General features: G+C 35.6%; 4 protein-coding genes across 4 annotated transcripts; 1 reads left to right on the top strand and 3 right to left on the bottom strand.

The window, feature by feature from the left end:
- Positions 1-1,782: 1,782 nt before the first annotated feature.
- On the bottom strand, positions 1,783-4,038 carry LOC145970220 (arylalkylamine N-acetyltransferase-like 2). Its single transcript, XM_083096783.1, has 4 exons — positions 3,771-4,038; positions 3,437-3,583; positions 2,677-3,182; positions 1,783-2,200 (listed from the first exon to the last, which is right to left on the bottom strand). Exons 2-4 carry the CDS (start codon positions 3,566-3,568, stop codon positions 1,978-1,980), a joined length of 861 nt encoding a protein of 286 aa, XP_082952909.1. The 5' UTR covers positions 3,569-3,583; positions 3,771-4,038; the 3' UTR covers positions 1,783-1,977.
- Positions 4,039-5,573: 1,535 nt separating this feature from the next.
- Positions 5,574-6,663, bottom strand: LOC145970941 (uncharacterized). The gene has a single exon (XM_083098017.1). It carries the CDS (start codon positions 6,661-6,663, stop codon positions 5,719-5,721), a length of 945 nt encoding a protein of 314 aa, XP_082954143.1. The 3' UTR covers positions 5,574-5,718.
- Positions 6,664-9,829: 3,166 nt separating this feature from the next.
- Positions 9,830-10,573, bottom strand: LOC145970467 (uncharacterized). The gene has a single exon (XM_083097262.1). It carries the CDS (start codon positions 10,562-10,564, stop codon positions 9,830-9,832), a length of 735 nt encoding a protein of 244 aa, XP_082953388.1. The 5' UTR covers positions 10,565-10,573.
- A 1,038-nt stretch (positions 10,574-11,611) lies between these two features.
- On the top strand, positions 11,612-12,458 carry LOC145970812 (uncharacterized). Its single transcript, XM_083097805.1, has one exon. The coding sequence runs from the start codon at positions 11,691-11,693 to the stop codon at positions 12,456-12,458; it is 768 nt and encodes a 255-aa protein (XP_082953931.1). The 5' UTR covers positions 11,612-11,690.
- Positions 12,459-13,263: the final 805 nt, after the last annotated feature.

Here is a 13,263-nt window from a genome sequence, read left to right as displayed (position 1 = left end):
AGGAGAATTAAATTTACATTTATATATAAATCTTATAGAAGTAATATACATTTATATATAATATATATAAATCTAGAAGAGAGATGTAATGATATAACGCAAATAATAATAGATTTTGAGATGTAATGATATAATAATATGACAGCAAATAATAATAGATTTGGTGACGGAATAACAAAGATTTTATACAAACTAGAATAACAAAAACAATAATAACAAAGATTTAATACAAGATTTTATACATTATATCACACAAAAACCGGATTTGATCATATAAGAATAATGTATGCACATAATATTTTCACGAGTTTCTAGCAGTAGTACTAACAACTTAGTAAAGCTTTATAGATATTTCATATTATCATTTGCATGACTAATTTATTTCAGGATACAGATCGTAAATATATTTGAAAATATTTTAAACATAAAATATGTTTGAAACGTTTTGTTATAAGTTAAAAATTCTCGTAATTTAAAATAATAACACATAATGAGAATAATATACTTTTACAAATAATTTTAACATTTTGTGAAAACTATTGATAATACCTATTCTCTATTAACAATGCAATTAACTTTCCATTAAATTTTATAACTTAACTTGTGCCAAATATTGATATTAAATACTAGACAATATAAATTGCAGCAATAGAATCAGACATAATTGTAAGATATTATAAAAGATGGATAATAATAATAACACTAGATTCTTTAGATAAAACTATTTTTTAAATTCATAATTATATGCTCATAACTTAATAATAGTTTTTTATTATAAATGATAAAAAAATTATAGTTCATTATCGTTATTTATATGAAATTACGATAGCTATCTTTTATACCTATATTTTATCAATATTTAAAATATGAAGGTAATTTTTACTATAATTTCTACTTACCACGCATGCATTTAGCAATGATTGGTCATAATGGACGTCTGTTTCAAATTGTTTTACAAATGAGTTGACTTAGGCTGGCGATAAATCATTTCAGACCGACAATTCAGTTACCATTCTCAAACATTTTGCATACATACAATAGAATTCGCCCTACAGATCATTAATGTTTTATGACGGTAGTTGATCGACGATTGTCTAGCCTTGTTTGGCAGACAATTACCGATTCTACGGAGGCCTCTTTTACGGAAGTCTCGGTAGACGTATAAAGGAAAATCCGTCTCTTTCCGCTTAAATTTAGAAACCGAATTCCGTACATTCGCAACTCCGAGCAATCGTAATTTCGCAGGCAGCAGAAGTTTAGCCGGCGGGCTTTCGTTCGAGAGGTAGAGCTTAGAAGTCAAATATCGGGAATTTCATTTGCGCGTCGCTATGTATTATTCAATCGTACTCAAAGGAGTTTCCTCGCGAGATAAGCTGCCGTTGAACTCATCAATCACTGTTCTCCGCTGTGATAGACTATTCCAATAAGCTCAACTGTCGGGATTAGTACTTGTGAAATCGACGTATGTCATCAACGTGAACAAAAACTTTGTTTTAGACTACAGTAGAGCACCAACACTCTGACTATTGTGCTTTATCATCTATCTGTTATCAATAATTTATGCTTTGCATTATCTTTAACATATAACGATATGTTAAAGAAGTATACGGAACATATAACGATATGTTAAAGAAGTATACGGAAGTACCATAAATAATATACACAGTATTACGTGTATTTTATATATATATTGTTAATGTATATAATAATAAACTATTATAAATTATAAATTATTAATAAACTATTATTAATAAACTATTATAAATTATAAACATTTCTACATTAACAATTTAAAATTATACAAACTAAACAGTACATTACATTTTAGATATTATAAATTTTCTCTCAATTATTTTTACAAATACAAATATGTTGTAACAAATAAAATATTTGATTTATGATGTAAATAGAGAACTGCGAGAAGCATACTTTAATAAAATATGTTAAAGTTTCCTTGGTAAAGCAACCTAAGAGACATTAAGTTTTCTCTTTAAGGATTTTTGGTGCTGATGTCGTTTTACAGCTATTATAAGGTGGACAATAATCTTTACAAAATGTGACTTGATCAATATAAACCAGCATTTCGGTATGTGGCTCCTTAATATACTTAAAAACGAGTTTGCCGTCTTTAAGATATTGATTAAATGGAATTGTACATATTCGCTTCCATCCAAAACCTTCCGCGATCCGCGCGATATATCTGAAATGGGTATATTTATATTAAACAATGGATATCAGGTTTCGAATTAATATCTGTGTAAATCTCTCAAATTTAACTTTATATCTTGCAGCTCGATTCGCTTAATATATGATCGCAGGAAAACGATACTCGATAATAATATTTCAGTATCGAATAACGTGTTCATATACTCAAAAACGCATCAAGTCATCAAATATTACACCAGTCTTAATAAACTCGATCATTATTCTTTTAATATGACGGAAAGCCATATATCAGCCGCTTTGGCCTTACGGGGCGAACTTGAATTACAAGGTAACAGTTTCACTGAGCATACGATGTGATACATGATGGATAGATCTCTCACGTTGATGCGAGCTCGTCGCAAAAATTATTCAAGATCCGCTCGAAGCGAGTGGGTCGCGCCAAAACGACTGACATTCCGTACGTGTCTATAACTCTAACCAGAATTCCACGGTCAAACCAGTCAGACTCACCTATTGCTGCAGTCAACACGAAACAATCGATAGCCGCAATCGCGCGCGAGATACCAGCTATCTAGCACGAGCTTTCTGGCAATACCCCGGTTACGGAAGTCCGGTCCGACCGCGAGATAGCTGCACTCGAAGATCTTGAGAACGCAGTAACGCTCCCAAAGATTTGGTTTGCGGGTCACGTAAGCCTCGAACTCGATCACGTCGCGAGTCGACCCGCATTCACAACACCTAGCGAACTCGACGAACTTGTCGGGATCCCAAGGACAAGAGCCGGCGTTCACCGCGACGCCCACGATACAATTGTCCTGTCCCTCAGCGATTATAGTCATACCATCACGAAGATGGTCATACATGAGTTTTAGCAACGACGGCGCGGGTTCTTGTTCCTCCAAACCTATGCTCCCCATGATTGGATCGTCTTTGAAAAACGCGTCGCTCATAAATGTCATTACTTTGTCGTAGTCTTCTGGCAAAGCCAATCGTGTCTTGTAAACTGGTTGATGATGCTACGAATATATGTGATACGAATTTTTACACCAATAAATATAAAATTAAACAAACTATTAAGAATTTAAGAATTTATTTAACTATTAAAAATTTATTTAATGAAATTTTTTAATGGGCAACCTATAACAAATGAGAGGCCTAAATTCACATTTTAGAGATTTACAGGTTAAATGTTACTTTTGACAAATTCCACATCAGATATTGTCTGTGATATTATTATATAAAGTGTAAATTTAAATTTAGTCAAACTTACGGTATATTTTGCTGTATGATTTCCTGTCACGAGGCGCAAATAACGTTCTTGATTTCTAAGTATGTCAAGATACGATCCATATTCCATCCATTTTATAACAGGACGTGTCAGTCTCGACAAGATCGATGTCATATTTTTCGTGACTTCCTAAATAAAAATATGTATGTATCCTTGTATAATTGTCTGAAAATATATCTCATTTCTGTAGATACATTTCGCGACAAAGATTTTTACATTTTTTGACATAATTGATTTTATGTAACTTATATTTTAGATTTATGAACATATATGTTAAAAAAGATACGATAACATAAAAACGAAAAATTAAACTTACTTCGTCTTTTTCAGTTTAATAATAAATAATGTGTATGATATTTATCTCGAATTTTCACACCATTTATTTAAAAAATATACTTTCTATGTTTTATGTTATATTTCTCATACTTCTGTCATCTTTCTATGATCACCGCATATTTCATATCATTCAAGAATCGCAAAACAAGCGCCTCTAATAATATGATTGCCAGTAAATTTTCCTATTTTTATTGGTTGAATTTTTCTCAGCGAAGATAAATCGGTGACAATAAACTACCGCGGAAAGACGATCAGATCCCCGAAATCAGCCGTTCTTGGAAAATCACACGAGCGCATCGGACGTGTGACAGTCAAATAAAAAGGAAGGAAAGCAAGATACGAAGTGAACGTCCGCTTTCGCGAAGGATTGGAGATTATCAGAAGATAAATTGCATTTCTTTTCGTAGTAAAACGTCGCCATCGAGGCAAACCGTCAGATTTACTTCTTTGACATAAATTATGGAGCTTTCGTTACTCGGGCGTCGAGCTTTCACGAGAGAATGTCTAACTACCGGCAAAATATCGAAATAAAAGACTTGAGTAATTAAATTAAACTTTATTGTTTATTTCTAAGTTTCATGCCCAGTTTCATGCGCAAGAATTCGAGATAGCTAAAAAAAAATACGTTTCACTTCCGAGCGGTAAAACTTAACGCCGTCGTCTCACAGCTTCTGGAAGACCAGGTCGGACGATAACTCAAACATGGCTCTATTCATTCATGGCCGTTGTACGAAGTGATATGGGTGGCAGCTTGCAGAGCGGCACCTGATTTATGTATTCGCGCCGCGTTCCACCGCTTCCGATATACATGCGCCTTCATATAGAGACCGTATACATAAACGGGCAGATACATATAATACAACCGTCGAGTGTGTTGTGCACGTACATGTGCCGACGTTGCGTATATGCGAGGGTGTAGTTACGCGCGAATATACGTACGTACATATACATACATGGCGCAGATACGTATGCGAGAGCGGTAGGTACCGCGGCTTATTGTTGATGAATGCGGGGAACCCGAGCTCACTGAGCCACGAAGGGGATGCGGGCTTTATGTGTATATCGTAGTCAGACTACGGCAGGAATGGAAGGAGTGGAGACCGATAGGTATACGTTACCGAAGTGGAATGGCCCCGCGAACTCCGCCAGCGAAACCGTAATGAGAACGCGGGGAGATACAACGTATATGCATCAATTATGTGCCTTGATTCTCATTTCGTGGTCGGACCATACGCGAAAGATTGCAATTTATCGGTGGAACAATACGAGCATTATTAATATTCATTAACTGCCCGCCGCCCCGATGCGACTACCTCGGGCTATATTCGATCATCGGCCGGTTGCGTAAATAAAAGTAAGACTGCCGCGTGATGAATTGAATTGAGAGACAAATCAGAAATTTAATTTATTCGAAATAATGATTCACTGATTGTGAGTGAAAAATATTCACGCTGGAGGAAAAGATGCAATAAAGACATTATCAGCTGCGTAAAAGGAAAGAAAATTGCAAAGTTTAAATAATATTAAAGGAGAAAACAATATTATATTTTTTGGTCAAATTGATTTAATGTAAATTTGTAAAAAATCAACATCATATAAAGTAAATATGTATAAAAAATTCGCACGCTTTTATTTAATTTTATATTTTATAAAAGCACAATGCACATATATAAAATGTATGGCATGAAATACAATGAAAATATGCATATTTAAATACATGAATAAATGTATTAAGTGTACATTTGAACATATGCGTTTAAACATTTTTAAATTTCTCTTTAAATCAATAATCATCGTACAATCTCACACAAACGTTACACTTGTCGAGCTGTCATTGCTGAAAGCGAACTTTCAACCCTTCGCTAAGCCAGTCTTTATGAATCCGTCAAAGTTCCCAAAGAATCCATCGTAGGATGACCTTGGGCTTCTCAGTCGGCTCGCGTCTTTTCGAACTTACCCCCTTCTTTGGCTTCTATCTCGACTAATCTGGAACTGTTACTTTTGTCTTTCGCGTACGTGTCTTCGGCGATGGAGTGTTTCTCGCCGTATCGATCATGCTTTTCAAAGTCTCCACTCTGACGTCCATTATTATAGAAATCGAGGTCTTTCTCGAATCCATTCTTGTGATAAACATTGCGATGTCCAGCGGCATTACGAGTCTCCTGGCGATCATTTTCCGCCTTGTAAATATTTTGCTTTTTTTTTACATCTTTTTCTTTTCGACTCTTCGGGCGATTCTCATTTTCAAAATGGCTCTTTTCCGCACCGAAAGCTTCGGTATCCTCCTCGGTTTTCTTACTGTTCTGCTTCAAGTCATCCTTTAAATCTACCTCGAGAACGACGATTCTCTCGCTGCCACGATCGTTTCTTGCAACCTGCTCCTCGTACTTCGACGCGGCATAATGCGCATCTTCATCTCGACCAAATCCACCGAATTTACTGGAATTTTCGTCATCGTTTATCACGAAAGTTCGCAATGTTGCGCTTTCGCGAACTGACGTATCGGTTTGCGGTTTCACGTGTGCAAACTCCATGTGGGTGACTCCAGGCGGCTTCACACCCTTATAACCGTGCGGTAACATCTCTGCCTCGGGTTCTATCATCAAAGGTAGTAGAACCGGTTTGCCTTTTGCTCGTGTCGCTCTTGACGGGTTATTTTCTTCGAACTTCTCTCTACTATCTTCGTGAATCTCGAATAATTTAGTCGCAGATACTTCCTTCTCGAAGCCGTATCCGTCTGATTCAGGATTAAGCAATCTCGAGCTGCTAATGTACATCTCGTTCGATTGATCTCTCACTGGATGCGCACAGACATAGAGCACAATGTAGGCAGCATACCAACCTGCTCTGAACCATTCTTCACAAATTTTCATTTGTTTTGTGAATTTGCTCGTCCAATTTTATACGATTTAAATTCAAATTATATATATATATATATATTTGGATAAAGAGATATGATATTGGACAGAGAAATTTTTGACGTAATGCGAATCATGCAAACGCGCTGGCACACACTGCAATGACCGCGCAATAATACCAGCTCTTTTATATCGCGCGGCGATCACTCGGTCGAACCTGAGATTACTGTCGATTTCACATGGCCTCAGCGTATCTACCGTAGCGTATAACCAATTCAAGATCACACAGTGACAGTTTACAGTACTAGCTAGTCAGCGATGCAAAGCAAATTCACGGGATTAGATTGGAATTTTAGAGAGCAGAGACTTGAGAAATGTATGCCAAGTATTCGTTGAAACCTATAAAAAATTAACCACTTTTTCTATGAAATGACTTTGCGTTTGAATTTTATTTTCTTCGACTAAATCTTGATTTGAACTATCACCTGGATGTTCTTTGTAATTTCGATTAATCTTTCCCGAAATCATTACGCAAATCGAGGGCACTTGGCTAATACCATCGAAAGAAATACAACGTTAATAGCATGCTACGTACTTGAAGCATCGACATGACCTTAAAACGCTCACTAAATAGTGTGTGACTTTGTCACGATGCGAGGAAAACGTCCTTCTAACGTGTGTATATAAGACGATAACGTGGACGAACGGATACAACAGTGTCGGACAACTCAAGCACGAGACGATAATAGCGATTATTATCCGGCGCATTGTTTACGAGAACGAGGTTGCCATGATCGCGAGTTTGGTAATGCTGCTCGCCAGCGTGTGCGACAATAGTGCATCACCGGCGGGGACAGCGCACATGACGGTCTCTAAGATGAGAATAGCCGATCTCGAGACCTCAGCCGGAGGATATGCGTACAATCAGCGAACGGGCCTTCCGGTCTCGTACGTGCGATACACCAATCACGGAAGCGGACGTTACTACCGTGCACCGACGCCGGTGCATTACGTCGCCGGTAGTTCTGCACCTGTTGCGCTCACCGTTCCTGAAACTGCGTCGTCGCACGAACCCGTTCTACTCGCATATGCGACTGCAAAGCGCGAAATTGTACCATACGCGTTACGTCAGCCTTACCCACGCGACGGATTCATTAATTATGGTACGGGCCAATTAACGAAATACGCGCAACCGCTTGAACCGCCTAAGCTGGCTGCTCGCGCACCGTATTACACCCCAGGTGTATTTAAATCAGACGAAACGGATGCAGATATCGTTAAAAGCGATAATAAAGAGACTGAGGAGAATGAAAAAGATGATTATGATAACGATAGTCAGAATAATGGTGATGATAAAGAAGATGATGGAGATCACACGATGAAGAATCATGAGAAAGCAGTTGATTTTATAGCAACCCGTCCTTTTCACGGTCCAAACAATCCTCGGTCACATATCGACGTTCCGCTCGAACTCGGGGAAAAGTATTCTGCCGCGCAGAATTTTGCTCATGGAGAAAAGGGTGACAAAGGATACAACAAACGAATGGAATTTGACGTGGGTGAACGCGAGCAGCATGATAAAAGCAAGCAACAAGGTAAACTTTTGGTTTATTTTTAGACGTTTATTGAATTCTTTAATAGATTTAGATATTTATATTTCTGCATGAAATAAAATATGCATATATATATATATATATATATTGCTGAATGAGATATATACTTTTTGCTGGGTCTTTCAGAACATTATGATATTCAAAGTGAGAACAAAAAAGGGTACAGCGACGTGGGTGGAAATTATGGACGTTACGATGAGACTGAGAATGGTGAGAAGGGTAGCAGCTATGGGCAAACGTCGTACCACAAAAAGGGTCAAAAAACCAGCGGCTTTCATAAAGTTTACCACAAGGATGAATATAAAAAACATACCGATTTCTATGATGAAAACCACAAGAAAGGCTACTTCGACAAGCACGTTGTTTCTGACGAACATCATAAAGCTGCCGAGGGTAATTTCAAGAAAGATGGACATCATGAGTCCGAGTTTGATTATCGAAATAGTGGAAAGAAAGCATTTCATGATAAAGAGCATATACAGAATCGCGATCAGGGTTATAATAAGGAAAAAGGTGAAAATTCTTTCCATAATAATTATGAGAACTCTGACTCCGATGCAGGTACGCGTTTAATCAAAAAGCATAAATATGAGAAAGCTAGTTAATTATCACAGGATGTTTAATACTAATATAATTTATATCTATTACTGTTTTATATATATTATAATTATAAAATTATAACTTATAAGATATAATAAGATGAAAAAGAATTTATAATTGAATATTTTCATAAAACATGTTTCCAATCCATATCCGTATTAAATAAATATTATTAGTATATCAATTGAATAATATAATTATAACAAAATTATATCTTATAATTGAAAATAAACAATTATATAATAAATATATAATTAAGATATAAATTTTGAGATAAATGTAATTATTAAAATAAAATTTATAATATTAATTTGTAAAACATTTTTTAATAATGATAAAATTATAAATACGTAATATTAAATTATGAATATGTAATATTGATTTGATTTAAATTAGATGATATTAAATTCATATTAAAATAGACAATTTTCAAGGAACGCTTGATAAAACAAATACGAAACTGCATCAATTACATCACCGAATACGATAACTGCCCGATATTACGGTTTTATGGAAATGGTATGTAACGAGAGGCCATATTTTCTTGTGACAGCTGCTACACCGCAAAAGCGTGACTGATGTAGCACAAAACATAAAACTTCACTAAATTATTACGACAGTTACCGATTTCGCGACACGCGTTACGGTCGCGGTGTGCAAATAATTCAAATTTCATTTTATGTCCAATATACATTTATAGTGTTGTAAGAGTCTGATTAATGCAAGCTATTGCGTATTTGTGAAAATATATGGCAGCGTAGAAAAATGATGATTTAATAAATGCACGTGATATGTTGCAGTTAATTGACATAACGCTACGATATGTATGAGTATGAGAGATTGCATAAATAAAGTGTAATAAATCTGTTGGAAAAATTTATTTTGGTCGTCGAAAGGTACAACAATTAATGCAGCGTGACAAACGCAACTCAACAAGCAGTAGGAGAGAAATGGTTCTAATATTTATATCAATGTCCCTTTTTGAATCCCCAGTGCTTGTGATCTTCATGGCCGCCCTTCTTGCCATGATGGGAATGATGATGATGATGCTCCTCGTGATCGCCATGGCCTTTATGACCTTTATGATCATGATGATGATGTCCTTTTTCATGATGTCCTTTCTTGCCATAATGGTCTTCATGATGATGATGGTCATGGTGTCCCTTTTTAAAGTGACCGCCCTTCTTATGTCCGTGTTCATGATGATGGCCACCGTGTTCTTCGTGATGACCATGATCATGATGTTCGTCAAAGAATTTCTTATCTTTCTTAAATTCATCGAGTTTGTGGACCTCGTGATGTCCCTTCGTACTGTGGCCCTTGCCATAATGTCCTTTCTCATGGAATTTATGACCCTTCTCACCTTTCTCGCCCTTGTGATGTTCGCCATGATAACCGTCATCGTGATGATGATGTTTCTTATGGCCCTCGTCTTTGTGATAATGTCCAGAATGTCCTTCTTTGTCATGATGTCCCTTTTCTCCTTTCTCGTGATGATGTTCCGACTTATAGCCTTTGTCGCCTTTTCCGCCATGTTTGTGATGATGATCGGAATGATGCTCTTCTCCATGCCCGCTCTCATGATGGTGAGAAGCGGCTACCTGCAGGTCGTCGTAATGAGTCCTCGGGATCTCACGTGCGGTGGTCACGCAATGAGAGGCGATGCACGTTGCCAACAGGCAAATCGCCACCAATCTACTCATCGTGCCGTATTTATCCTCGTTTAATCTAATATCAACGAGAGGTGTTTAACTTCGTCGCTGTTCGTCGGTAGGTATGATTAAATCGCTTGCCTCGCTCGGATTATATATTGATCGCAGGATAATCAATATGAGGGTAGGCTCTTTCGTGGCTCATTACGTCGTTGCGAAAGCAACGTTTCCTTAACCTGTTTAAATTGTAATGCGGATTTCAATGAACCCCCGACTATCGCTCAGATCGTTATGTAATATAATTGAAATCGTTGTCCTGCTTACTAAACTATGTCTATGTAGCCTAAATAATGTGTTTTTATTGTCTCACCAAACCGCACTGATTTTCAACAGCTTTAATTTATTTCTATAACTGACGGAAATTTACACAATTAATGTATTTTCCGAGCAAATACAAGAATATACTATAACTGAATCATCATTGAGTGTTAGAGAATAATATTATAAAAAAACTGCTTCAAAATTTACAGAACAGATAAATTCAATAAAAATAAATCATCTCTATATTGTGCCTCTCATTTTGTTTATCGTTAACCGCTAAATTTACTTGCTAATAAATTTTGGATTATGTACTACTATTTTATTTAAAGATATTTGCTCTCAAAACATTTATTTTAAAATTAAAATTTTACTATTGTACATTTATAGAATATTATCAATGTAGTAATATTTTACCCTTTAAATGTATATCTTATGTACATTGCAATTTGATATTCTTTAATGTGGAATTTTTTAAAAAGCTCTAATATATTCTAATATATGCTGCATATAATATTATATATGCATATAATTACACATATTTTATAGATTCTTTACATATATTACATTCTCTCTTTTTTCTTTTCTGCCTTATACTAACAGTAAAAGCATGAACATAATATCGTTTTACTCTCTTAAGTAATGCAAGATTGACAGCAATTCTCTATGTAGCACATTTATGCAGTATAGAACAAATGTTTTACGAAATACGATCCCAGTATTGTGAGAGAGACTAAACAAGAGCTAAGAAACGAAAGCGATTACGTACAAAACGTTGGTGGAACCAGAGGTATATAAGCTTTGCTTTAAACATTGTTGATCAGTCAATTGCACTCGTTGGTCCTACAAAAGAACCAACATGGCTAAATATATAGGCCCATGCTTGCTCCTGACTGTGATATGTACGGTTATTACCGTATCTTCGGCGCGAGATGTCCGAAGTATCAGAGATTTAGAGGTAGCCGGTAGTCACCATCATCATCATGGTCATCACCACGAGCATGGCGGAGGCCACGAACATCATTCCCATCACCATGGAGAACATGGCGAAAAAGGCCATAAGGGCCATAAAGGTCATCATCATCATGAAGAAGGAGAGCATGGTCACCATGGCAAAGAACATCACGAAGGTCATCACCATGAGCATGGCGGGCACAAGAAAGGTCATCACGACGAACATGATGAACATGGCAGTCATCACGAGCACGAACATGGCCATAAAGAGTCGAAATTTGGCCATGGAAAAGGCCATAAGAAGGGCGAGAAGACTCATGGTTATCATCATAAAGCACACAAAGATGAATTCCATAAAGAACACAAATTCTACGATGATTATCACAAAGGTGGTCACCATGAGAAGCATGGCGATCATCACGAGCATCACCATGGAAAGGAAGGCCATCATAAGAAGGGTGGACATCATCATTCCGGCCATCATGAAGATCATCACGGTAAGAAAGGTCACCATGATAAAGGGCATTTCGATGAGGATCATCATGGTCATCATGGTAAACATGGTCACGAAGAACACCATCATCATCACGACGATTACGGAAAGAAAAGCGAGCATCATGGCGGTAAAAAACATGGTTTTTCGAGCGGTCATCACGGTCATCATCATCATTAATTGTGCAAAACTTGCCAATTTAATGCGAACAGAATAAACTTTTATATCATTTGTTGCTTGTTTTTTCGTTAATTATATTTAAAATACTGAATGATATAAATTTATCTCGTTACTAAGAAATTAAAATGTCTACAACAACATGATTGATCGTATTATTTTCTCTAATAATTCCCATATATGTGCCCATAGTACAAAATAGTTTTATGTAACATTTAATATTAACATAAAAACACATGACAATTTTTTATATTAAAATATATTGTTGTCATATGATGAAGCTATGCATAAAACGGTAATAAATTTGAAACGTATTTTTCATTTATTTTAATAGTTTACATAGTTTTGTGTCAAAATTGTCTATTTATTATATACATTTATTATATATATTTATTTTACACACACACACACACACACACACGCACACACACACACACACACACACACACACACACACACACATATATATATATATTTATTTATTTATTTATTTATTTATTTATTTATTATTAAAGCTCAATATATATTTTTATTTTAATATTTCTAAATCTATGAATTATTTAATAATATTATTTAATATTAATATTAGTGAGAGTTAAAATTGCTGAGCTTTTATTTTTAATAAAAATGCGAGTAAACATATCAATCGAAAATTATATCATATTTACTCTTTACTTTTATTGAAAAATATTGTTAGTTTAACTCAACTTGCACAAGCTACATACATATTTTTATATAAAATTTAAGTATATGATAATAAGAAAAGAATATCTTATAAAAATTATTGACTATTAAATTGAATATCTTA

The sequence above is a fragment of the Camponotus vicinus genome, unplaced genomic scaffold (assembly GCF_025532165.1).
Source record: "Camponotus vicinus isolate PSW18456_S1 unplaced genomic scaffold, iyCamVici1.0 SCAF_4, whole genome shotgun sequence".
NCBI classification, from domain to species: Eukaryota; Metazoa; Arthropoda; class Insecta; order Hymenoptera; family Formicidae; genus Camponotus; species Camponotus vicinus.
This window is presented reverse-complemented; position numbering and strand designations above follow the sequence as displayed.